We start from the raw sequence: 24,614 nt of genomic DNA, 5'->3' as shown, positions 1-24,614 counted from the left end.
TTCATGTGCTTGGATTGCAAAAGCACCTTGATGTGGACTTTTTTTTTTAATAGGAAACTTCCTCTGGACAACTGATATGGCTGCATGTGTGAAGGAGATGATCTTCCATCTCTTGGCAGAGCTCCTGCGCAAAGTGCACAGCTTGGAGCAAAGGAAGAAGCCGTCAGGCCTGTCGTCCTCCATTGCCCTCCAGCTCAACCCTTGCCTGGCCATGCTCATGGCCCTGCAGTCAGAGCTGCACAAGCTCTATGATGAAGAGACGCAGAACTGGGTCACCAGCGGTGCTTGCGGAGGCTCGGGGGCCCCCGGGGCTGAGCAGGGCAGGTTCTCCACCTACTTCCACGCTCTGATGGAAGCCTGCCTGGCCGTAGCCGAGGTGACTCTGCCCATCAACATGAGTGTGACCTCGAGCGTCATGGCCTCAACCAGCACACCCAATCTCAGCGACTCTTCATCCTCGTCCTCATCTTCCCCGGGGCAGACCCCTCAGAGCCCCAGCCTCCTGTCCAAGAGGAAGAAGGTCAAAATGAAAAGGGAGAAGGCCTCCTCTTCGGGTAAACGGGCTTCCTCTCGAACAGTGGAAACGGACGCATCCATGCTGAGTATCGGTGGCAGCAAACCAGAGGACATGTTGTGGTTTCACAGGGCCCTGACCTTGCTCGCCATTCTTCGGCACCTCATCAAGAAAGATCCCCAAGGGCTGGGAGTGACCAACGACGCCATCGCCGATGCTTGCCAGGCCCTCGTGGGCCCCACGGCCCACAGCCGCCTGCTGGTCATCTCGGGCATCCCCACGCATTTGGACGAGGGCATTGTGAGAAGTGCCATCCGGAAGGCTTGCAACGCCCACGGTGGGGTCTTTAAAGACGAGATCTATATTCCTCTGCAGGAAGAAGACCCCAAAAAGCCCAAGGACAAAGCAGAAGGAGGGGAGAGTAGAACAGAGCTGGAGAAGCCTGGGGGTTTCCCCAGTGCTGACAGCCTGGACGTCAGCAGCTCCAGCAGCGTCACCCCCGCCATGAGCGTCAGCGCGTCCGCCTCCACCAGCCAAGCCTCCATCTGCAGCTCTCAGGGGCTCTCACAGACAGTCAGCGAGGTCTCGGTGGAGCCATTGCCTCCTGCTCTGGAACTGGCTCTTCCTCCTAGTTTGCTGGAGCCCCACGTTGTCTCCAGCCAGGAAAGTCTAGACATTTCCCTCTGCAGCACTGGAAGCTTGGGCAGTCTGGGGAGCCTGGGGGAACCCATTGATAATGCAGAAACAGCCTCAGTGTCTGATGTGGGGTCCACATACGCGGTCACATCGCTGGACAGCCAGCCCCTGTCGTCTCGTCCCATTAAAGGCTTCGCCGTCGTGGAGGTAATGGCCTCTGGGCCCCACGGTGTCACTGGGGTCACTGTTCCTTCCAGCTCTCTCTTGTCACCAAGCCACCCATGATTCTTTTCAAGGGGCTAATTAGTGGGGGAGAGAGAGAGACAGAACAGCAGCACCAGTGACAGTGACTGCTAGCATTCTGTGGGGCACTTTATAGACTTTACCTCATTTCATCCTCACAACAACCTGGGACGGAAGTGCATTTTACAGATGAGGAAACTGAGACAGGCAGAGGTGAAGTGACTTGTGCAGGATCACACAGCTAGGAAGCATCTGAGGCAGGATTTGAGCTCAGATCTTCCTGCAAAGACGGCAACCAGATGATACAGCGGACAGCGTGCTGGTCCTGGAGGCAGATCTGGCCTTAGACACTAGCTCTGTGACCCCGGGCAAGTCACTTCACCTCTGTCTGCCTCCGTTTCCTCATCTGTAAAATAGGGCTAATAACAGCATGTGCACACACCCACACCGCCAATCAATCAGTGCCACCCCCGCCATTGTGAGGATCAAACAAGATAATAATGGTGAAGCTCTCAGCAGAGTTCCTGGCACATAGCCCGTTAGCTGTTGGTGGTGGTTGTTGCTATTATTGTTTTTATTGTTATCATTATTATTCCTAACTCCAAGTCCAGTGCTGTATCCACTTTGCCACTGTATTGATGGGATAGCATTTTCCAACAGTGCTGACTCAAGTTGAGCTAAATGTCCTATATTAAAACACAATGGAACAGTGCAGTCAGCCATCATTAGGTGCCTGCTGTGTACGAATCACATTGTCCAATAGGTGTAGATTAGAAACAGCCCTTTGTCCTTAGGAAAGCTCACAGCATCCCACCATAAGTGCGTTCCAGAGTTACCAAACGAAGTGCCACGTGAGCTCTAGGGATGGCCGGGTTGAGGTTCCTGCCAATTGGAGGAGGAAGGGAAGGTGTCCTGGAGGAAGTGGCCTTGGAGTTGTGGTTTAAAGGGTGGCTCACGAAGTCGGATGGCATTCAGAGTGGGAGGAAGCCCTGGGTGCCCTTGGGGCCCAAGGCCGTGGGGATATTTGCAGAGAGCTTCTGCAAGCTAGGCAGAACATGTAGGTTACTCCAAATAAGAACTTTGTCTTATTTGAACAGCTGAGCTAGTGCGCTCCCAGTGTTAGGCTCTCTTAAGGAGGAGAACTGTCTGTGTCACTTCTTCATGAGTTGGCCGACCTGATACTGTGGGAGTAGCTGGCTAGAAACCACCTGCAGTAAGGGAAAAGACAAGTAGCCAGGTCAAAGAGAGGGGAGGAAAAAACGGATCTTTGTGGCATTGAATGATTGTTTTTCTAGTAAAGCTCCAAGTGACCTTCTTCGTTATTCACACAGATACGCTCCCGGGCCAAAATTGAGAAGATCCGAGCAAGTCTCTTTAACAATAATGACCTGATTGGTTTGTCAAGCCTCGATGGCGAAGACGAATTAATGGAAATGTCAACTGAAGAAATTTTAACTGTGTCAACCGTAAACCAGAGTTTATTTGATACCCAAGGAAGCCCAGGGCTAGAAGACTATTTCAATGACAAATCCATTAAAGGTATGTTGCTCTCTAGAAATACTTCCTAGGAGCTGCTTCTTAGCATTTAGTGGTCTGAGGTCAAGGTGTGGTGTTGGAATTACTTTTTTTCCAAAGTACAATAACCCTTCCAAAGATTGGCGTCATTTTTTGCATGTCAGGAGGAGCGTGTTAATTTTTATTTTCTTTTTGCATATCTGCTTTACTGCAGAGAGAAATTCCTCTCTCGGCCAGGCTTCCATCCAAACCAACACAACTCAGGGAATTAATCACCCAACCAAGAATAGATATCCTGCAGGCTCCTTTAATGGGTCATTATAGTATCTCATCTTACTATTGGTCAAGGAGTTGTAACCAGGTGGTCTTTTACTGACTCTTAAGCCCATTTATTTTGTTCTGTTTTCTGGAGCCAAAGAATAGGATCTTTGAAATATTTTCCTTGCCATAACTTTGTTCGTGTGCTTGAGGATACTGATTCCTGAGCCTTCTCTTCCAGTGAAACATTCCCACCTCCATTAGCCTTCTGGCAGGGTGCCATTTTTTTTTTTAATCTCTTTATACTCTCCTGCCATCTTCCCCACCTGTCCTAAACTGCAGAGTTCAGACTGGACCCAGTACTGATGACGTTTCTGGCAATACTGGCTCCAGCAGAAATTCTGCCGTGGATATGATGTGTCCTGCTATGCCAGCCCAGGAGCGTGCTGACTTTTTTCATCACAGCCAGATATTGACTACTCACCATCTGCCAGTGGTCTCTTTTGACCCTCAGCTTGTCTTCTTTTGCATTTCTCTGTGGCTGGTCTTTCTCTGCCTTGCCTTTGTATCAATTGATTTTATTTCCTAATTATACTAAGGTAGAAACCACATGTGACGTGTTTATTCGTAGCATTTTTATAGTCTAACAAGGCTGTGCTTTAGTTGATATATATTCAGCATTTTTTAAAAGACCACTTGGGCATAATTCCTCATTGACATTGAACAGTGCTGTGTGTTGTTTATGCTACATCCTGGCCAGGATTAGGATTTTATGTCATTATCAGCCTTTCTTAGGGGACACATTCATCGTGTCCCTTAAGAGAAGTAACAGTGCTTAAGAAAATAATGAGAGGAAGGGAGATGAGGAATTTTGCTGAGAAACCATAAGACTGCCTTCTGGGGCCACACAAGACGGTTCTGGAGAATCATTTGCACCATTAGGAAAATGAAGAAATCCAAGAACATAGGCTCAAAGGCCAAAATAAACATGTTCTTTAATGATCACGTGTCATGGTGCTGTTTCTTAGAACAGTAACATTGTGGAAGTTCTAATTTCTGTACTGGCTACACCTTCTCTCCTCCCATACAGCTCCCTGGTCAAGGCAGAGTAGTTAGAATACTTCGGCCTCCCCATTGCCCCATTGCCATTTCCAGGTTCTCCCTTTCTCCCATCACTTCCTTTGAGGGTCCTGCTGTTCACATCTACCACCCAATCAAAATCCCGGTAGCTGTTGTCTACAGACCCTTTCTCTCCGCACTCCCCTCCACACACACCCCCCCCTCGTCTCCCCAGGTCATTCCCCTGCCTTCCTCGCTGAGTCTGATACCTTGGCTTACAATCTTTCCCTCCTCCCCAACTGCTGCCCTCATACTAGGGGACTTTAGTATATACATATATATATACATATATATATATATATATATATATGTATATATATGGAGAGAGAGAGAGAGAGAGAGAGAGAGAGAGAGAGAGAGAGAGAGAGAGAGAGAGAGAGATTCTCTCTCAAACCCCCTAATCTCTTAGGTCCTCACCCTACTTTCCTTCCAGGCACTGTTCCTCTAGCCAACCCCAGCCACACACAAAGATGGTTATACCCTCAGTCTTGCCATTACCCACAATACGAAATACCTCCATGTTCAAGAATTGTGAAATCCCCTCATCTGACCATAATCCATTGACTGTTCACCTCTCCCTCTGCCTTATGTAACATCCTCATTGTGACATCCAGTTCCTTGGCCCCTTGGTTGTTTCCCAGGCCATTTCCCCTGCACTAGCCAGTCTCCTCTTTTCCCCACCTCATTCCCCTTGGTGACCATTTCAGTTCTACACTGTCTTCCTCTTATCATATCACCAGTTACACCCAGCTAAGCCTCAGATTGCTCCCACCATTCATCACCTTCATACCCACATACCTGCCAAATGAAGGTGGAGGAAATCATGAAGTTGTTCTGTCTGGGTCCACTGTAGATTTATGTTACATGAGCTCAGCTGGGCCCTCACTGCTGCTTAACAATCCTATTCTACCTCCCTTATCAATTCACTCTCCCACTCTGCACAGCAGCTCTTCCAAACTTTCTCAGCCTCCTCAGACACTCCCATGGCTTTCCCAGCTCCCAGTTTCTCAGCAGAAGACATTGTTCATGTTTTACAGAAAAAATTTGAGACAAATTGCTGTGGGCTCCTTCTCTCTCTCATCTTCTATCACTCAGGTGCCTTCTACCACTCTTTCCTTCACCCTTGTTTTATGTGATAAATTGTCCTTAGCAAGGCTAACCCCTCTACTACCACAGATGATCCTGTTCTATCCCATCTCCTCCAGCAGATTGCCCCAGTCTGTTGCCAAGGCCTCTCAATTTCGCCATTGTAGCAGCATCTCTCAAATGCGTTCCCCTTCTCTCCTCTGACGCTGCCCTCATCACCTCACACCTGCATTAGCACAATAGCAGTGGGTGGGTCTGCCTGCCTAAAGTCTCTCATCACTCTGCTCCATCCTCCATCCACTAACATGATTTTCCTAAAGCACAAATGTGGCCACGTCACTCCCCTCCTCAGTAAACACTCGTGACTCCCTGTTACCTCCAGGATCAAATTCAAAATGCTCTGTCTGGCATTCAAAGCCCTTCATAATCTGTCCCTCCTACCTCTCCAGTCTCCTCACACCTTAACTCCCAACACATACTCTTGGATCCAGTGATACTGGCCTCGTGTCTGTTCCACAAACAAGATTCACCATCTCTTGGCTCTGAGCATTTTCTCTGGCTGTCCCCCCATGTCTGGAATGTTCTCCCTCCTGACTTCCCTGGCTTCCTGTAAGTCCCAACTAAAATCCCTTTTAATGGAACCCTTTCCTAAACCCTCATCATTCCAGTGCCTTCCCTCTGTTGTTTCATATTCATTCTGTATGTAGCTTGCTTTCTATATATGTGTTTGCATGTTGTCTCAGAGATTGCCTTTTGCCTCTTTTTGTATCCTCAGTGCCTTAGCACGGTACCTGGCCCATGTTAGGCATTTAATAAATATTGACTAATTGATTATAATTGAATTTTCCACAAATGTAACTACAACTTTCTGTAAAATTTTACTATTCCTGCCATTTGTCTGTATCGAATCTCTTAAATATTTAAATACTTTTCTGTTATATTCAGAAGTACTTGAGAGCAGACTGCCTTGTCTTTTCCTGTGAACATCATGTTTATCCTATGGTTTTGTTCCTCTCTCTCAATACCAGGAGAGAAGTTGGTGCCCGGGGCTCGAGAGGTCCTCACAGATATATTTAAAAGCTGTGCCCACTCAGAGCAGATGCTCAGCCTGACGCCGGCCAAGCCCATTAAAGTCTCTGACATCTATCTCAGTAAGGAGCAAATCAACTCCCAGACTCCCGGAAACCTGCTCCATGTGTTCTTCACCAATGTGCGCCCCCCAAAGAAGGTGCTGGAGGACCAGCTGACCCAGGTAAGCTCACCCTCCCCCGTATAAACCCTGCTTGTGGGCTCTGTGTCCCAGGGAGCGGATGGGGGAGCAGGAGCTGTCACCCCAGAACTAACCACTCCTTTCTGTGGGAAGATTCTGAGGAAATATGGCGTGCCCAAGCCCAAGTTTGACAAGAGCAAATACAGCAAAGCGGGCAAAGAACAGCACCCCGTAAAGGTGGTGAGCACCAAGCGGCCAATGACGAAGCCTCCCGCCAAGGAGAAGTCTGTGCTCAACAGTGTCAGGTGAGCATCTGGGGGCCCCCTCCCGCCCTCCAAGGCACAGCAGAGTCTCCTTCAGCTGCAGTACCTGCAGCCAAGAGGCTTCTCTTAGTCACGCTGGGATTGTGCCTGTGAGTTCTCTGCTTTCTGGCAGGGTGATTGACACTTGGCTCAGCTGAGACATGCGGTAAAAACACATCCATCAGGAGGAGCTCAAGTTGAGTCAGCAAGCATTTCTGAAGTGCCTGCTGTGAGCCGGGCATTGTGCGAAGTCCTGGGAATACAAAGAAAGGCAAAAGACAGTCCTTGCTCTCAGGGAGCTTACAGTCTAATGGGAGAAACAACATGCTGGCAGTTACGAACAGACAAGATGTGGACAGGATCAGCGGGAGATAATTAATAGGGAAGGCACTAAGATTAAAGGGAATCGGGAAAGGGTTCTTATTGGAGGATCGCTTAGAATGTTCTCGAATAGTTTTAGAATAACACAAGCTTATTATGTAGTACTTTGTAAACACTATCTCATTTAATCCTCTGAACCATCCTAGAGTGAAGTAGGCAGAGACAAGTATTATTGTCTTCGTTTTACAGATAATGAAACCGAGGCTTAGAGAATCTGGACTTGTCCATACTGAGGAAGTGGCAGAGCTGAGGCTTGAACCAGGGCCTCAGTATTCCAGTATTTTGTCCACTATAGGAGCTGCTTCTCCACATTTTGTCACCCTCAAGTACATGTAGCTACAGTCCTCAGTGAACTAAGATAGCAAAGTGTTAGCAGGTCAGCCAAGGGTCCTTGCATAAACTAGGTGTGTGGCATGAACTGAATTGTCTGAACGATCATACAAAAGGGCCTTCTTATCAGATAGTAGATCAACAGGCGATTTTGTGTGTGTCTGGAAACATTTTATTCTCAAGTTCTTCAAACAGACTTAAATCAACTCTGTCTACATTATTAATTTTCTTAATAAATTCTCTTCCCAGAGAGTACAAAGGGAAACCAGAAAGCTGGCTTTTTGTATCTGCCCCAGGCAGAAACAGTTTCATTCAAACATTTGGTTTTGTAGCAGGACAGCTTTAAGTGAGAAGAAACCAATTGTGAAGCCCAAGTCGCCAGAGAAGAGTAAACCTGATGAAAAGGACCCTGAAAAATCACCCACCAAAAAACCAGAAGGTAAGGATGGGGCTTCAGAGCATATCCCCATGCCAGAGAGCCACGTGAGCCCTGGCGGACAGCGCGCTGCCCAGTTGAGGCCTTGCTTGTCTCTAGGACCCGAGGTCAGACGATTGTTCCTTGCAGAAGCGTCACTGTGAATACTGACTGATGTGTTGAGCACTGGAGGCCGTCCCTGAAAGGGACCAGGGACACAGAGCCTCCAGGCCATGGCAGGGGGCAGTTTGATCCCTTCCCATTGGGAGACCCTCTGGGCGACCCCTTGTCAGTGATGTTGAAAAGGGGGTTTGTGATTCTGGTAGACTGGAAGCTCATTGAGGGCCAGGAATGTGGCTTGTCATCTCTGAATCCCCAGCATCGAGCAGAGCGCCTGGCATCGAATAGGCGAGCAGTTACTGAGTGGACTTTTACTGGATGCTTGCTGAGATCCCCTCCAATCTCAAGATTCTCTGACTTAGCTTGGAGGTTTTCTTCTTAAATTTCAAGAATTGGAAGGAGGAGGAGGAGGCGGCATCATTTTCCTAGACCCCATTCATTGCTTTGGGGCAACAGAGAATGTGGCTTTGTCTCTCCACCGGCACAATTCTCTGCACGTAGTAGGTGCCACACAAAGGTGGCAGTTTGTTGGATTGAATATTCTTAAAAATCAGTGCCAACTGTGGTAAGAAAATGTTTTGGGAGTTTAGGCATGGCTCCTAGGGAAGAGAGAAAATCTGAAGAGGAAAGAAGAAACTGGGAAAATTGGACACTAGAACTGTTGATGATTAGATAGCGCTAAAAACTTCTGAATGCTCCCAAAGTTGGGGGGAAGTCTTAGCAAACCTTCGGGAGTTATGAATAGTAGCTAAAGGAGAGTGTGGGCGTGGATTTACCACGACTACAGGCTGAAAAGACAGCACTCCAGTCTTCTGCTCTCCACATGCTCAAGATCTAAGAGGGGAGCAGACAGGGATTCAGACTGCCCATGATACTTCAGTGTGTCGAGGTAGGATGGGGAATGAATCGAGAGCCAGCCTTGGATCCAGGAAGATGAGGGCAAGTCCCTGCTCTGAGCCTCTGGGTGCTCTGGGCCCTGAGTGTCTGTGCAAGTGCCATTCAGCACTGGTGGATGGAGTCTTCTCATTCTTGAGTTCCCTTTCCAAGTGAAATAGCAGCTCTAGTCCCTCTCTGTGTTTGGTCAGTGCCATGAGAGAAGGAACTGTCAGGTTCATTAAAGATTTAGAGATGGCACGATCAGGGCGGGCTTCACAAACAAGGGGGCGTTTGAGACATGGGCAGAGATGCAGCAGGGGCCTTCCCCCAGAATCTCATTGGAAAAAACAAGAGGGGCCATTGAGGTTAGCCTGTACCTAGACAGGAATTCCCCGTGCGACGTTCCAAATTGTCTTCTAGGCTCCTTTCAGAGATTCCCAGTCAAGGGGAGCCTTCTGCCTAGGAGTACCAGCAGCATGAGCAGGAGCCTGGCGATGGGAAATGACAGGGTGTGTTCAGGAACCACATCTAGCTGGAGCAAAGCAGTGTTCTTACAGGGGAAGAGCGGGAGGTGATGATGGAAGGAAGGGGCGAGGTGGGGGGGAAGGTACTAAGGGTCTCCAGTGCTCGGCTCAGGACACTCTGATTCTCCCCAGTCCCTGAGGAAAAGTATCTGACCTTGGAAGGATTTCACAAATTTGTGGTTGATCGAGCCAAACAAGACATTCGCAGCGTCTGGAGGGCAATTCTGTCCTGTGGCTATGACCTTCATTTTGAAAGGTAGGTGAGTCACTCCTGGCTTTCCTGGACCAAGTTTTCATATAACTGAGCTGTTAAACTTGGATGGTATTTTTTCAGATTCCACATTTCACCCCAGGTGAATTACTGACAGGAAATCATAACCTGTGGAGGCTCTCATGGCATTTAAAATGAACCTCCTTTGGCCTTTGGAAAGTTTCTTGTGGTCCCTCTGATAGGATAAACATTGATTAAGTGCCTGCTATGTGCCAGGCATGGTGCCAAGTGCTCGGAGACTCTCTCTCTCCCTTCCTTTTTCTCGAGCCAGCCAGTCAATGAGGCATTCACTGATCCGTGTTAGCCCCTTTCCATCTCCCTCCCATAGAGAGCCAGAGTCACAGAGTCAAACAGAGACCCCAAACACACTAGCAGTCACCGAGTGTTACAGTCCAGCAGAGTAGCTGTTCTGAGGAGTAGCACAGATGTAGCAGCACCACCTTCAGGCCCCAAATGGGCATTAGAGCCCACATTTACTCTTCTGTCACCATGATCCTCCTCCCCCAGGGTCACTCAGTTATCAGTGCCATGGAGTCCGTCTCAGGGGTGGGGCTGGTCTCGTTCTCCAGGTCAGGCCCTTATCCAGTCGCTGCTTCAGTGCCTCAGCGCACCCCTGCCTCTGTCTCTTGTCCAGGTTAGCTTCACACAGTCACTGTTCATCTTCGCTTCCCTCCTAGGTCCTGTTGACCTTTCTCTTTAGCTAAGTTGGTGAATTCTCCCCCCTCATCATGTTTTTCCTCTTCCCTTCTCTAGTCTCCCATTTCCTAGAAAACTGGCTATCAGTCCTTAGAATGAGGCCACATCTCCTACCAAACAAGGGACAGATAGGCCGAGAGGAGCTGTCCGTTAGCAGACTTGTACTAGGATCTGAACTGATCTTGCCCACTCCTGCCTTGCTGACCAGTTGAACCTTGTGGCTACCCTAATGGCTGGATCTCCAGGGCCCATTCAGTAGTATCTCTCCTTTCCAGTTGGATGCATATTTCAAGCAGGAAAACTGCCAAAGCGAAAGAAATTCCCCTTCCCCCCTCCCCCCAGCCACAAACAAGTTTTCCAGAATGAAAGATTGCCATTGGCTTAGTTTGGACATTCGCTCAACTCTTGGCCAAGCTCCCCCAGAAACCTGTGCACTGTCCTCCAAAAGAAGGTGAGATTTCTGTCCTGTTTACAGCATGTTTTCTCCTTAATCAGAGACTCAGACTTTAGCCACAGTGGGTAGAGAAGAGACAAGCAGTTTGAATTTATTTGTGCATTTAAAGGAGCAATTGTGTTTCTTTTGACTGGAAGACCATGTTTAAGTGGGACAGAACTCAAACCTTGGAATGCCCCAGAAACTGATTGATTATACCTCACTAGAACAGTCTGTCAATTAGCAGAGCTTTGGTGCCTTCCATGCACTAAGATGTCCTTGGGAGGGCCTCAGATGATGCAGTATACTACAAGTCAGAGGTATCTGCCCAAGGACCTATAAAGCAGATGTGTTTCCTACAGAGACACAGAACAGAACCTGCCCTCCAGAGAGGATCCCCCCGTAGGGAGGGGGCTGGGGCTCAGCCTTCGAGCTGCCTTTGCCTGGGACCCCCATGGCCTGGCAGCAGCCAGGGGGGCAGAATGAACCAGCATCAGCATGGCGAGTTGTCCCTCTCTGGGCTAACACCCCAAAGCTCTAGCGCTCCAGCACCTGTTGCACTCAGCTTGAGGCCTTCTCTGCTTGCAGTACTTTATGTCCTGTGTTTAGCACCGTGCTCGGGCCCTCATGTTCAGCTGTTGGAGACCCTGAGGCCGGGAAACTTCGACTGGCCTCAATTCTCTAGAAAAGGAGGGTTTCCTATGAAGCCCACAGCCCCTGCATTGTGTGCAGGGACAGAGGTGCCTCCGCAGTTCCCAAAGTTCATTTTTAAACCTGATTGAGAATTGTTGAAGGGAGTCGTGTAGACCTAAATCCCAGTCCATAGTTTCTGACATTGTTGCTCTTTAGGTGTGCCTGCATCGATGCCAGACATGCACAGAAAACATCCAGGAAGTGGACCCTGGAGATGGATGTCGCGCTTGTCCAGTACATCAATCGCTTGTGTCGTCATCTTGCCATCACCCCTGCACGACTGCACCCCCACGAAGTGTACTTAGACCCCGCAGATGCTGCTGATGCCAGGGTCGCCTGTCTCCTGAGTACGTGTCCTGGGAAGGGGCTCGCACTGAGACCGGTGCCTGTGGTACCCAGTGTCGCTGCTCTGGGAGCCTTAGAGTGCGCAAGACCAGAGAGCCCAGGGGCTCAGCTGAGGAAGAAAGGCCAGAAGAGGGAAGAATTAGAAAACAGATAGGAAGCTTGGAAATCACTAACCAGATTCAAGTATAAATGCTTGACATGAGCATGGGCTCTTGTTTTATTTGATCCTCACCCAGTGGTGTGGTGCAGGGGGCAGCACCAGGCTCACCCCCTCGGGATAAGAACCCAGGGCCCCAAGGCTGCCTGTGGAGGCAGCGTCCTCTCCCCTCCCAGACTGGACTCTAATCATGTTATTCCAGCTTCAGAGAGCGTGACATAGCAGCAGTCACCCAGGCTGCCAGGTCGTGTCCTAACTCTCTTCATTATTGCTACCTTAGATGTTCCCATCGAAAGCTTACGTCTGCGCTTTGCTCTGCTCCAGTCCCTGAACACCACCCTGGAGACATTCTTCCTGCCCCTGGTGGAGCTGCGACAGACTAATGTGTTCTCCAACAGCATTGCCGCCTTACTGCAAGAGGCCAAAGGTCAGAGATTCCTGGGGCACAGGGCTTCTGGAGGCTTAAGCTGAATAGAGATGCTGACAATAAGACCAGCAGCCATGTGTCATCTATTTGCCCTCCTTGGGTAACCAGAGTTAATTGACACAGACACATGCTGTCTTCCTGCCAAAGCTGTAGCATTTGGGCTAGAAAGGCCCTCAAGAGATCACCAAGCTTTCACCTGCCCAACCTCAGTTCTGACATGAAAATGCCCCTTGGACTGGCCTGTTCTCAAGCTAAAAGCCTGTATTTCTGTAGCCTTGTGTCGGGAAACGGGCTCAGGTCTGGTGTGATGGAGCATGTCTATAGGCCTTGTGCTGGCGGGTCACTTGGGCTCGGGTGCTGAGCTGAGTGGGCATCCAGACCAAGTCCTGGACCAGTATGGTAGTCCCAGCAGCCAGTGAGGGCAGTGTAGATAAGGTTGTGTGAAGAGAAGCAAACCAGCCCCAGCTGGGAAAACAGAACAGATGAAAGCTCCCATTCCAGTGTGTAGTGGGATTGGGCCTGTGAGTGGCCACCATCCATCCAGGTGGGTGAAATAGCGAGACCTGATCTGAAAACAAAGGAAGAGAGTGCAAGCAGGTGATGGCGCCAGGAAATGGTGGGGGCACTCTGACCTGGCATCTCTGCCTCCCTTATGTAGGGTTAATCTTCTACGACACAAAGGTGACCGTGATGAATGGAGTGCTGAATGCCACTGTGCAGAGGACAGCAGACCACGCCGCCCCAGAAATCACCCTGGACCCCCTGGAAATTGTTGGAGGTAGGGCGTGGATCATCTCCTGTGGAGAGGCAGCCTCACCCTGAAGGTTCCCCCCTCGTGAAACAAATGCCCTTCTCTCTGCACAGGAGAGATTCGCTCTTCAGAAAACTCCTACTTCTGTCAGGCCGCGCGGCAGCTGGCCTCTGTCCCGTCATCACAGCTCTGTGTCAAACTGGCCAGTGGAGGAGACCCCACCTATGCATTCAACATCCGCTTCACCGGAGAGGAAGTCCACGGGACCAGTGAGTAGTGGTTATCCTAGAGTAGCTTGCCTGGCAGCCTGCTTGGAGGCCTTGGAGGAGGTCGGAGATAAGAACCTGGCACCGTATTTTTTTTCTTGCCCCATAAGTCTCTTTTTAGCCCCCAAGCACAGAGGGTGCTTGCTTAGCCAGACCAGACTGCATTGTCTGTGGCCATGTGCTGCCCTTTGGGGTTTTATTTACTTGCCTCTTTTCCTAAAAGCAGACCTGTATTCCTTTTTTGAAATTGATTTTTGATCGCTAGGTGGCACAGCAGAGAGAGCACTGGGTCTGGAGTCAGGAAAACCTGAGTTCAGATCCTGCCTCAGATGTGAATAACTTAACCTGTACCAGTCTGCCTTAGTTTCCTCATCTGTAACACTGAGTTAACAGTAGCACCTACCTCACAGGATTTGTTGGGAGGATCAGACGAGATATTTGTCAAGCACTTTGCAAACCTCAAAGTGTCATCTTAATGCTAGATAGCATCGTATCATCATTTTCATATGCCCAGAGTGCCCCCGCACCTCTCCCTGGCTCGTCTCCCATTTTTAAACAGAACTGCTTCTGATCATGTTAGCTGTCCTTCAGGGGCCCTTGGGTTCTCTTTGAAAAGATGAAAGTGGGGGCAGCTAGGTGGCGCAGTGGATAGAGCACCGACCCTGGATTCAGGAGGACCCGAGTTCAAATTCGACCTCAGACACATAACACTTAGTAGCTGTGTGACCCTAGGCAAGTCACTTAACCCCATTGCCTAGCCAAAAAAAAAAGATTAAAGTGGGACCTGGCCAGGAATGGCAAGCTGCGTGCCCCATGTTGTCTGAAGAGCTGACACTCTTCTCGAAGCGAGTTCTGAAGAAACCAACTGGCTCAGGTGCACCAGGAAAATACAAGGCCCAACTGAGAGGCTTTGAGTGAATCTTCTTGCCCCCTTAAAGGGAGAAGCCCTGAGTGAAGGTATACTTGCCTCACTTTAGCTCTCTGATAAAGCTGGAGAATTGTTTTAGCGGGGCTGCAGCCCCTGGCTTCCTGGCCATCATCTTAGCAGATTCAGGGTATGTGGGGGGGGAAGAAGAAGAGAGCCCCCCCGCCATGCGTAGATGAGCCCAAATTCTCCTCTGCTGTCCATGCTAGGGATTAAGGGCAGGTGCCTTCAGGAGCAAAGGGGAAGGGCCCCGAGACTTGAGGGAAGACGCAGAACAGAAAGCTTAGCATTGCCCTCCACTTAGCCACCACCCGGTAGAATGGAGCCTCTTCATTAGACCTCAGCATTACCAAGTGGTTGCTACCAGAGGGCGTCTGAATAATCCTGGGGAGCAGGCTCTTTGATGGGTCCCCTGAGGCTGCAGCACTATTAATTTGGGTCTGTAGTGGATCAGTAAGAATTCCTTGCTTCTCAGCAAATCCTGCAGAGATGAAAGGCAGCGGGCCCTTCTAGGGAAAGGCTGGCTGTGGCTCTAACTGTGGACTGAAGCCTCTTGCGTGATTGGCAGCTTCCTTGGGTTTCCTGCCTCCACTGGGAGAGTTCAGATGGCCCGTGATGATTGCCAGTTGCACCTCTATAGACCGTGAGCTTTGGCAAGAAAGGAAGGAGTCAGCTTCCCAAGGGTCAGCCTCCCTGAGGCTGCCCATGCCCCATTCCTCTAGCCTGGCAGACCCCGAATTGCTGCCCCTCCTTGGAGGCAAGAGGCTCTCTTCTCAAGGAGGATGCCCAGAAATGCCTCCAGGGTTCTTAGAGAAGGTAGGTCACCGCAGAAGGAGAGTCCGGGGGTCTGCTGAGGGTTGAAGCTCCTTGGTCTGTGTCTTGCAGGTGGTTCCTTCCGCCATTTTTTATGGCAGGTGTGTAAAGAACTCCAGAGCTCTTCCTTGTCCCTCCTCTTGCTGTGTCCCAGTTCTGCTGTCAACAAAAATAAGGTATGACATCCCGAGAGAGGCAAGGTATCAAGTGACCCTTGTGCTGAGACAGTATGGTGGAATAGAAGGAGTTCTGCCTGGATTTGGAGCCCCAGGACCTGGATTCAGATGCCTGTTTTGCTCCTTGCCAGTGTGTGACTTTGGGCAGAGGCATTTAACTTCTCTGAGACTCAGTTTCCTTACCTGTAAAATGAGAGGATTGGGCTTGATGCAGACTAAAGGTCCTTTGATCCTGCAGTCTCATTCCCCAAGCTGTTTTCCCCAGTGTCAGATCCTGGGACAGTGATCAAAGTGGTCTGTTTCTCACCCACCGTTGGGTTTGTCTTCCAGGGCAAGTACATCCTGACTCCTAGTCCCATCACCTACGGAGAAGAGCAGCTGCTTCATTTCTTTGGCCAGCTGCTGGGAATCGCCATCCGTGCTGATGTGCCCCTGCCCTTGGACCTCTTACCCTCCTTCTGGAAGACCTTGGTGGGGGAGCCCCTAGATCCTGATTTGGATCTCCAGGAAGCAGACATACTCACCTACAATTATGTCAAAAAGTTTGAAAATGTGAGTAATGACAGAGGACCCTCTTTGCCCCTTCATGCCCGTGACCTGAGGGGACAGCTGCCACTGGGCCTGGGGAGAAGTTACCCTCCCAGTGACTGACCCCTGCAACCATGGTCCTGCCCAGAGCCCCACCTGAAGCATGATTTAGGAAAACCTGCACCTTCCTCAGTGAGAAGCCTCTCCCTGTCTTTTCATGCATTGACACCCTAACATAACACATACACACATACACACACTCTCCCTCTCTCTCTCTCTCTCTCTCTCTCTCTCTCTCTCTCTCTCTCTCTCTCTCTCTCTCTCTCCCCATATCTCCCCCCTCTCTCTCCCCCCCTCTCCCTCTCTCTCCCCCTTTCCCCCCTCCCCCCTCCCTCTCTCTCCTCCCCTTCCCTCTCCCTCCCTCTCTCTCTCTCTCCCTCTCCCTCTCTCTCTCTCTCTCTCTCTCTCTCTCTCTCTCTCTCTCTCTCTCTCTCTCTCTCTCTCTCTCTCTCTCTCTCTCTCTCTCTCCCCCCCCTCCCCATCTTCACTTGACAGTTGTTGACTTGGCTGAAAAATCTGCCTACCCCCTTCACTTTCCTCTCTCCCTGCAGAGACTTGGCCCTGAAAGGCTCAGTGAGGCAAAAGATGGGCCCGGGTAGTGAGGCCATGATGGGAAATCATAGGAATTGGTTCTTTTAGATGGGCTTGAATGGACAGACAGGAAGGCACAGAGATTGGAACCATAAAACACGGGATAGGGAAGAGGGCCTCTTTGTCCTACTCTGAGGGACATGCACAGAAACTCAAGAAGAAGGCGTTCTCCCTCTTTTCTTGGGCCATCTGTCCCACTTAGCAGTTTAGCATCTCCCCTCCAGCCTTCTGACAAGGTGAAGCTAGCATTCCTGTTTGCAGGGAGGGATGGACCCGGTGACCTTCAAGATCTCTTCAGCTGTGAGACTTTCTGTCAATGCCCTGTCTGTTCACCAAGCCAGCCCAGGGCAAGAGAGGCCTTCTCCATCCCCTCTCCTGCAGTGTAGGTCTCAACTCTTTCCCAATATGGTGGTAGATAAGTGCAAGTCAGGCGCTGATTCTACTGGGTCACCTTTAAACATAGAGGCAAATGGCTCTCCCCGTGCTGGCCAGAAAGCTTGTGTTGCACCTCCATGGAAACGTCCTCTCTGCCCACACTGTGGATGGTGTGGAGCCCACTTACTGTGCCCACATCATCCCCCTTTGATCCTGGGAGACCACAGGAGCCCGGAGAACTGGGCTCTAGAGAAGGCGCGCTTGCTTCTGGTTCTTGGGCAATCCCAGCCTCGGGCTGGCCGAGGCTCCGACATGACCTGGACGTTCTTCTCCTTTCTGCCCTGGCCCCCGTGGGCAGCAGTCTGCTGAACCCAGAGACCCTTTCTCAGAATCGGGCTTTTACACGTGTGAGATAAAATACTGGGATTACAGAGGAAACCCTTTCCATTAAAAGGCAGTGAGCAGAAAATTGTTTAGCAGTTCATGAACTCCTCACCAAGAGTTCCACCACACCTTTGTTCGGTCACTCGGGGGGAACAAGAGAAGAAGCCTGGGTTCTCCTGTCTCGCTGCTCTTCTAGTTGGGATGGTGATGCAGACAGGAGACAACCGTAGTGTTCATCTTGGAAGAAGCAGCAGAGAGATGGGCAAGTCCCTTCACACTCCAGGTCTCTGATTCTCTGTAAAATGAGGATGTTGGACTAGATTAGCTCTGGAATTCTTCTAGCCCTGCCATCCCCTGTTCTCAGGCCCCTCCCAGTACTGCCATCCCTCTGCCTTCTCACATCTCTCCCTGCTCTAACTAGGGCTCCTGGAGGACGCAGGGACTTTCTAATTAGTCTCTGGCCAAGCTACTCTGAGAGAAGCTGGTTTTGAGCAAATGCACAATTAACTGCATCACGAAGTGCCTCCTCACTCTCACCAGCTCCTGTGGATGAGATCACAGAAGCTGCCAGTCCATCACTTCTCCGTTTCTAAAGTGCCCCTGTAGTTGTCTCTTTCTAGAGGATGGAAATCCCAGGCACAGGGCTCGCCTTGGCCTCTGATGGTGGCATTCTCTTCCTGGGGTGATAACAGCCAGGGTGGGACTGGGCCAGAGGTCACCTGTTTCCCGGCACCTTGGCCGCCCGTCAGGAGTCTCCTATGGCCACGTTCCCACCTGCTGTCCTTCTCCCATCCTAGATTAATGACGAGACAGAACTGGAGGCCCTTTGTGCTGAGATCGCCTCCCAACATCTGGCCACCGAGAGCCCTGACTCCCCCAACAAACCGTGCTGCAAGTTTACCTATCTGACCATGACTGGTGAAGAGGTGGAGCTGTGCTCCCGAGGAAGGCACATACCAGTTGGGTGAGGCCCTTGTTCTCCCCATTTGGGCTTTTGCCCACCAACAGGGCATAGTGCTAGGGCCCCAGGACCACATGTGGGGAGTGTAGGAGTGAAGTGAGGAAGCCTTGTTAAACTGGGCAATTAGAGCATGAAAGATGGGCCTGGAGGTAAGGTCAGATAGCAGGAGGAAGGTCCTTGAAAGGGAGGGTGACAGCCTTGGAACAAGACTGACAAGGCCTTGCCAAACAGGAGACTGACTTCCAGCTCCTGGGGAGCCTGGGAGGGGAGGCCCCTGAGGCTTAGGGAAGAATCCCTGGATAGCCTCCTAAAGGGCCCAGCAGACCTCTCCAAGAGAGGCGATGGAATTGATTGGCATCCTCAGCTTCTTCCCTCTCTCTGTTATCACGCACGCCGCCAGGTGGGAGAACAAAGACGTCTATGCCATGGCCATCCGGAGCCTGCGGCTTCGCGAGCTGCAGAACCATGACTGTGTGATGGCCGTCCGGGCAGGCCTGGGCTCCATCATTCCCCTGCAGCTGCTCACCACCCTCACGCCTTTGGAGATGGAGCTACGCACCTGTGGCCTCCCTTATATCAACCTGGAGTTCCTGAAGGTAGAAGGCCCAAAGACCAGAGCGGGGGCAGCGGGAGAGTGGCCATGAGGGCTCGTCCTCCTAGAAAAGAAGGCCCAACCAAGAGCTGTGTGCTCACTGTGTGCCCAGTGCTGGCTGAGCGCCAGGGACACAAAGAAAGGCACTGTGGTCCTGCCTTCCGTGGAGGAGGCAGCACGTATGTTACCGAGTACACGCAGGATCTGTGGTAGATGCAGGGCTGTCTCAGAGGGAAGGCCCTGGTAGTTAGGGAGGGGGAGAGGGCCACAGCAAAGGCCTGGACGGGAGGGTGGGGGGAGACAGAGGTGAGGAGGGAGTCTCCCAGCACCCAAGCACAGTCATGGACAAGCCCCAGAGTTACAAAGTGATGGAAGGTCATCGTTAGTTTGTAGAAAGACAGAAAGGGCAATGTTGTAAAGCATTTTAAATACCAAAAAAAGGGTTTGGTATTTGATCTTGGGAGCCATCGGGAGCTAGTGGAGTTTATTATAGAGTAAAAGAGTGACGTGGGCAGACTTGCACGGACAGCAGGGTGGAGGACAGCTCAGAGCAGGGAGAGGCTGGAGGTGGGGAGACCAGCTAGACTTAGCAGGACTCGAGGGCCTGTTCCAGGGGGTGGCTGTGGGAGTAGAGAGCAGGGGACAGCGACCACAGGCAAGGAGTCATGGAAGACACAGGTCAGGAGCCTGGAAGACTAGGGGGGAGGGGGAGGCTTGAGGCAGTAATCGGGACGTTCTAAAGAGGGGAGAGTCGGGGGAGAAAGATGACGGGTTCTGCTTTGGCCATGCTGAGTTTGAGATGTCTGTGGGACATCCAAGTCTGAAAGGCAGTTGGTGACGCGGGAGCTCACCTGCCGGAGCAGATACAGTCACCAGGTAAAAGGGTAGAGGGAAAAGAGATGAGCCCAGGCGGCCCTGCACCTCAGGCCAACAAAGGCATTCCTGTTCAATTCAATTAGGTAAACATCCACTGAGCCCCTGCGGCCCGCGGGGGACCCTGCTTAGGTGCAGAGATGGGAAATGCCAGAGGTCAGTGCCTGACACAGTTGGGGTGGAGCTGCTGTGACTCTCTGTGACCCCGCTGGGGGTTTTCTTGGCAGAGATGCTGCAGTGGTTTGCCGTTTCCTTCTCTAGCTCATTTTACAGGGTTAGGTGACCACTAATAAGTGTCTGAGGCCATAGTGGAACTCGGGAAGATGAGTCTCCCTGCTCCAGGCCTGGCGCTCTGTGCACTGTGGCGCCCCCTAGTGCCCACACAGAGACTAGCTAGCATACATGATTACTGAGGGGAGGCAGGACCAGTCTGCAGAGGCTTATCGATAAGGTCAGGGAGATGGGGAAGAAGAAGGAAGGGCCGGCGAGCAGAGGCAGGAAACCAGGGCCATACTTCAGCCGTGTTCTGGGGCGGCGGGTGGGTCTTGCCTAGCCTCCTGGGGGCTGCTTCCCTGGACATCATCAACTAAGGCATCTCCTCCCTCTGCCCGTTTTTAGGACCTCCTAGGTTGTGCAGAAAACACGAAGACCAGGCGTGGGGGTCGGCAGTGGCCCACTTCGGGGTCATGGCAGGAGGGCAGAGCTGGGACTGATCGCCCCTCTTCCCAGACAGTCCCCTGCCTCTCGACCACCCGCCTTAGCATCATAGGGTGACTGACTGTCTCTCCCTGCAGGCTCATACCATGTACCAAGTGGGGCTGATGGAGACTGACCAACATATTGAGTTTTTCTGGGGTGCATTGGAGACGTTTGCTCAGGAGGAGCTCTGCAAATTCATCAAGTTTGCTTGCAACCAGGAGCGGATCCCTTTCACCTGTCCCTGCAAAGATGGGGGTCCTGACACTGCCCATGTCCCCCCATATCCCATGAAGATTGCGCCCCCAGATGGCACTGCAGGTACCCTCCTTCCCCTGGGGCACTGCAGTGAAGGCTTTGGAGCCTGATTGTATGTGTCCTGTTCCAGGCAGGGAAGCCGGGCCCTGGGCTGATCAGGCGGAATGATCCGGCCTGCTCCCACCTCCCCCAGCTCCACTCCTGGGAAGGCGCGGCAAGGCTGGCACCTGGGGTTCTCCGAGCCCAGTCACTGTCGCTGCTCTCTCCTTCCTCTTTTGTGCCTCAGTGACCGGGTGGGGGAGGGGGGTGCTCATGGGCCTAGCTTCTGTGCCCACTCAACAGGCCAGCCTCCTCCCTTCTGGGGAGCTGATAACGGTCTGTGGCTGGTTGTTTCACAGGCTCCCCAGACTCTCGGTACATCCGCGTAGAAACCTGCATGTTCATGATCAAGCTTCCCCAGTACTCGTCGCTGGAGACCATGCTGGAGAAACTGCGCTGTGCCATTCACTACCGGGAGGACCCCTTGAGTGGCTGAGTGGCTGGCGGGAGGGAGCCCGCCTCAGGGCACGTGGAGGCGCGAGGAGTGGCCGCGGGGAAGCCCGCCAGCCCAGGAAGCCCACCTGGGGGGCAGCGCCTGGGAGGAGCTGGGACACGGGGCTTCTCTGCGGCCTGCCGTGTCCTCTCCTTCTGAAAGACCGCCTTTTGTACTTGTCAGTCTTGTGCTGGAGCGGTTCTTTGGTTGCCTCGCTCATTTGTGGAATATTTGTAGGGTAGTTTAGTACCAAACAGTTTGGTGTGTGATTTATCTCCCCAGACAAGGAGTCTGGATCTGGGTGTCCGGCTACTTGAGCCCAGGAGCCTCAGCCAGACAGAGGCCACTGGTGAGGGGAGCAGTCCCCAGCACTGCCTCCAGCCAGCCCGGACTCCTCCTGCCCCAGCCCTGCCCCTGGCCTCCCTCAGTGGACCCACGGGGCTTGTGCTGGACAAGCAATTCCACTCTGCAACCTGCATTGCCTGCAGACTGCTGGGGCCAGTTAGCCAGTAACTGAGCTGGTCTGAGAGGCTGGAGAAGCGAGAGGACGTGTGGATTTCCTTGGCTCTTCTAGAGTCCTCTTATCTGCCCTTGAAAAAAGCAGCCATAGTGCAGTCATTGGTAGGGGCCTTCCCCCTGCCCCCCCCCCCCCCCCCCCCGTCAGCAGAGGTCAGCCCAAGTGTGGACAGGCTGCCGTGGAACTCTGGGAACAGAAGCCTCAGCAGCTGGCCAGGGCGAGTGGCCACCTTCCCCAATTGCGAAAGGGCCTCTTCCCAAGGGCGACAAGCAAGCACATGCTTCCAATTCTGGCTCCCTGTTCTCGTGCTCTAGGATGGCCCTTCTCCCCCACACTGGTCCTGGAAAGAGGACACTTGGAACAGGAGGAAGCGGGCCACATGTCCATCACCTTGAAAAAGGTGATGATTTGAGGTATTGAATCAGGAGTTTGCAGTCAGGCCACTGACCCCCGTGGCTGTGACCAGGGACCCTCTGGCCCCCAGAGGCAAGTCCCAAAGTGGGCACGGGACACCAGGGAAGAGTCTCTCCCCACTACCCACTGGACACTGTCATCTGCTATCAGATCCACGCTGCCTCCTCCTCCAGCGGGGGGGCTCGGCCTCCAGGGTTCTGGGGTAGAGTGCTCTCAGCTCCCCCTGGACGCTCGACTCGGGGTGTTGCCAGTTCTCACGGAATTGCAAAGCTGTATTTAGTGTATATTCTTGTGAATAGCGGGAGCTCTGAGTGCGAGGTCTTGAGGGCTTCGGTACATACACATGTGCCTGAGAGAAGCCCCTTCTTTCCCTGTGTGGGCTAAGTCTGTGCTCCCCTCCGAGTGAATGGAGACGGGTTAGAGCTGTCAGCTACATCACCACCCCTGTTATTCTTCACAAACATATTAATGACCATTTTATACATCCATATATATATATATATATATATATATATGCATATATAGAACCCCCCTTTTCTCCAGTCTTCTAAAATAAAGTCTAGGACTAATCTCTACTACTGAAGTGATTGTGTTGTCAGGTTGCTGGAGCCTCCTTGAGGGGAGGGGTGCACAGACCCCAGGGAGGGAGGCCGGGCACCATCCACCTCCCCTAACCCCTCCAGCTACGACCTTGGCTGGGGAACCACAGCAGGACCAAGCTGCTGCCCCTCGGCACCCCCGTCCATCTGTTCCCACTGATGCTTGTTAAATATGGCTCCCGAGTAAGTTGTCATTACTGCTCTTTGTGGTCCCCCTTTTCCATCCACTCCTTGAGCGGACTTGAAATTCTGTAGCTACCTCCCCTGTTGGGGTTTGGGAAGCTCCTGCCAATCCCATGGCCCCACCTGAATGACAGCTGTGAGTAAGTCAGATTCCTGCTGCTAACGACCTGCTCCCCCTCCCGGAGGCCCGTGGACCTCCCCGGCCTGGCCCAGAGGTTACATGGTGTGTATTTATTATCCTTATTTATGGTTCCTTTGACCCAGTGCTCTTTACACACAGGCGCTGTGTGAAGGGCCCATGCTACGTCCCTGGTATTCAAGTCCACAATAAATAACCTTCATCTGATTTTGATTTCTCTGAAGTCATGTTATTGTCGATTCTGGCTGAGAACAAGTTCCAAGAATGTTACTGACACAGAATGATGTATTTTGGCGGCTGTGACACAATTTAACTGCCTCCAGATGGCTTGGAATTAAAAACTTTTTGAATCATCATGGTTTCTTTGCACTTGAACTGTATTTACTCCCAGTGGGTCCGGGGGTAGGCCTCCATCTGTGTCTCCTGCTCTGGGGTGGGCCCTGGCAGGACCAGCATCACCTAAGGAGCGGCCCCCTTGGTCATTAGGCAGAATCAAACCACCTCTGGGCGAGCACCCAGGGGGCTTGGTCATAACCACTCTGCTGCATTTGTACCTACTTGCACACAAAGTGTAAATATTTTGTACAAAAGGGAAAAAAGCTAGTGGAGCCCCGCCTCCGCGTGAGCCCTTTGGCCTACACCCTCACATTGCTTTCACTCAGTCCCCAAACCCCTACTCGGTACAGAGAACATTCGAGCAGCGGGCCCCCAGCTCCCTGAGTGAAGAGCCCCCCAGGCCCTGCCCCATCAGGCACAGAGCCACTTGTTTTAAATCTCTTTAATCTGCATATCTTGTATTTAATAAATGCCTGCTTTGGTGGCTATGTCCTTAAAATGTCATTATTTGGGGCCACGAAGCCATCAGCCCGGACCATTGCCTATAAAAGTTACCGGCGGCCCCTTTACGCCTCTCCTTCTGATGTGCCCCCCGGGCCTCGATGTGCTCAATGTCTCAGACACCTAGGTGGGTACTCGGTGCAGAGTAAGGAAGACCCAGGTTCAAGTCCAGCCTTGCTGGCTGTGACCCAGGCACTTCACCCATTTGCCTCAGTTTCCTCAACTGTAACGAAGACTGATGTGAAGGGCTTATGCCTGACACACAGTACCACTTGATGCAAGTTCTTATTCCCAGGGGAGGCAGCTGACCCATTTACCGGCTTACACTGCTTGGCAAGTGCGTGCAAGAGAAAGGAGTCTTCTCAGAATGGGACGGTGTCAACGAGGGCACTCTCCTTCCCCAGGCAGTGACCATCATGGGCATGGTAGGCCCCAACAGGCTTGTGCTGCACAGCCCCAAGTTAGCAAAAGAGGAAGCCCAAGCTTGAACGTTGTACTCAAAGGTCACCCCATGTTGTCATGGGGAAGGGGCACAAAAGTGGTCCTTCGTCCCTCCCTCCCTGAGGAAAACTCAACAGCATTCACTTGACCCC

General features: G+C 51.8%; 1 protein-coding gene across 10 annotated transcripts in view; it reads left to right on the top strand.

The window, feature by feature from the left end:
- Positions 1–23,540, top strand: part of HECTD4 (HECT domain E3 ubiquitin protein ligase 4) — a 197,667-nt gene extending 174,127 nt beyond the window's left edge. For 7 of the 10 annotated variants that reach the window (XM_020979896.2, XM_020979895.2, XM_020979891.2 and 4 more), the window contains 16 exons: positions 54–1,357; positions 2,725–2,932; positions 6,400–6,623; positions 6,735–6,886; positions 7,927–8,033; positions 9,662–9,785; positions 11,779–11,969; positions 12,405–12,551; positions 13,210–13,329; positions 13,416–13,571; positions 15,379–15,482; positions 15,813–16,034; positions 18,218–18,384; positions 18,782–18,977; positions 20,641–20,863; positions 21,199–23,540. In XM_020979896.2, the coding sequence (XP_020835555.1) occupies positions 54–1,357; positions 2,725–2,932; positions 6,400–6,623; positions 6,735–6,886; positions 7,927–8,033; positions 9,662–9,785; positions 11,779–11,969; positions 12,405–12,551; positions 13,210–13,329; positions 13,416–13,571; positions 15,379–15,482; positions 15,813–16,034; positions 18,218–18,384; positions 18,782–18,977; positions 20,641–20,863; positions 21,199–21,335 (3,782 nt within the window). In that variant the 3' untranslated portion in view covers positions 21,336–23,540. Of the gene's footprint in view, positions 1–53; positions 1,358–2,724; positions 2,933–6,399; positions 6,624–6,734; positions 6,887–7,926; positions 8,034–9,425; positions 9,596–9,661; positions 9,786–10,553; positions 10,854–11,778; positions 11,970–12,404; positions 12,552–13,209; positions 13,330–13,415; positions 13,572–15,378; positions 15,483–15,812; positions 16,035–18,217; positions 18,385–18,781; positions 18,978–20,640; positions 20,864–21,198 lie in introns of those variants that run through there. The other 3 variants (XM_020979892.2, XM_020979897.2, XM_020979898.2) reach the window with 3 other exon arrangements.
- Positions 23,541–24,614: the final 1,074 nt, after the last annotated feature.

The sequence above is a fragment of the Phascolarctos cinereus genome, unplaced genomic scaffold (genome assembly GCF_003287225.1).
Source record: "Phascolarctos cinereus isolate Bilbo 61053 unplaced genomic scaffold, phaCin_HiC Scaffold_4;HRSCAF=312, whole genome shotgun sequence".
In the NCBI taxonomy this organism is placed as follows: domain Eukaryota; kingdom Metazoa; phylum Chordata; class Mammalia; order Diprotodontia; family Phascolarctidae; genus Phascolarctos; species Phascolarctos cinereus.
Note: the sequence above shows the minus strand (reverse complement) of the source record. Positions and strands in the feature narration are given on the sequence as shown.